The following is an 809-nucleotide window of genomic DNA, read 5'->3' as shown; positions in this document are numbered from 1 at the left end:
GTCTTTTGATTTATTATTTTCTTTTGAATGTGTTTCTAGGGCCAAAATTTGCTTTTATTCCCTCCCAGCCCTTCCCATCTTTCCAAACCAATACTCTAGAGAACCATATTAGATTTATTGAGATTGCTTTTAGAAATAAACCAACTGACATGGAAATGAAGTTTTTAAAAATTTAAATAGAAGAACACGTTTAAATTAGAGTAGGTTTCTTATTTTTCCCTACCCATTTGGTTTGCAAGTATCTACCTAAAAGAAACTTTTTATGTACAAAACTAAATTGAACCTTAAATAGTTATGTTGGCGAACATAGTGAAAAAAGGTGAGCTTTCAGTTTAGACTAAGTAATTTTTATTGCGGTACATTTGTAAGAGAATTTGTAATACACAAGTAGTGCGTCTTACACGGCGACAAGCACTTTCTCGGTAACAGAAGTTACACTTTACACATGGTAATCAGACTGCATTATCAATGATATTCTATTGCTAGTATTAATAGTCTTTGTGAATTAGGTATTACGTGCTTCATTTCAATTACACTTTCTAATCAAACAAGTTAACCCAGCTCTCTTACAGGAAAAAGTGGGTGGCTCTTAAAAGAGCCTTTGGGTTCATTTCTCGAGGTGATCTGGGAGCGAAAGATTTTAGCCGCCGAAGCCGTAGAGGGTGCGTCCCTGGCGCTTGAGGGCGTAGACCACGTCCATGGCAGTCACCGTCTTCCTCTTGGCGTGCTCGGTGTAGGTGACGGCGTCGCGGATCACGTTCTCCAGGAACACCTTCAGCACGCCGCGGGTCTCCTCGTAGATCAGCCCC

The 809-nt window shown here is 39.9% G+C and overlaps 1 protein-coding gene across 1 annotated transcript; it reads right to left on the bottom strand.

The window, feature by feature from the left end:
* Window positions 1-636: 636 nt before the first annotated feature.
* On the bottom strand, window positions 637-805 carry LOC114073081 (histone H4-like; the record flags this gene model as incomplete). The annotated part of the gene is made up of 1 exon (XM_027910873.1): window positions 637-805. A coding segment is annotated over one exon (165 nt), but the record flags the coding sequence as incomplete, so codon positions are not given.
* Between the last annotated feature and the right edge of the window lie 4 nt (window positions 806-809).

Source organism: Empidonax traillii, unplaced genomic scaffold (genome assembly GCF_003031625.1).
Source record: "Empidonax traillii isolate 1590-97213 ecotype Southwest subspecies unplaced genomic scaffold, ASM303162v1 scaffold5249:size8714, whole genome shotgun sequence".
In the NCBI taxonomy this organism is placed as follows: domain Eukaryota; kingdom Metazoa; phylum Chordata; class Aves; order Passeriformes; family Tyrannidae; genus Empidonax; species Empidonax traillii.
Note: the sequence above shows the minus strand (reverse complement) of the source record. Positions and strands in the feature narration are given on the sequence as shown.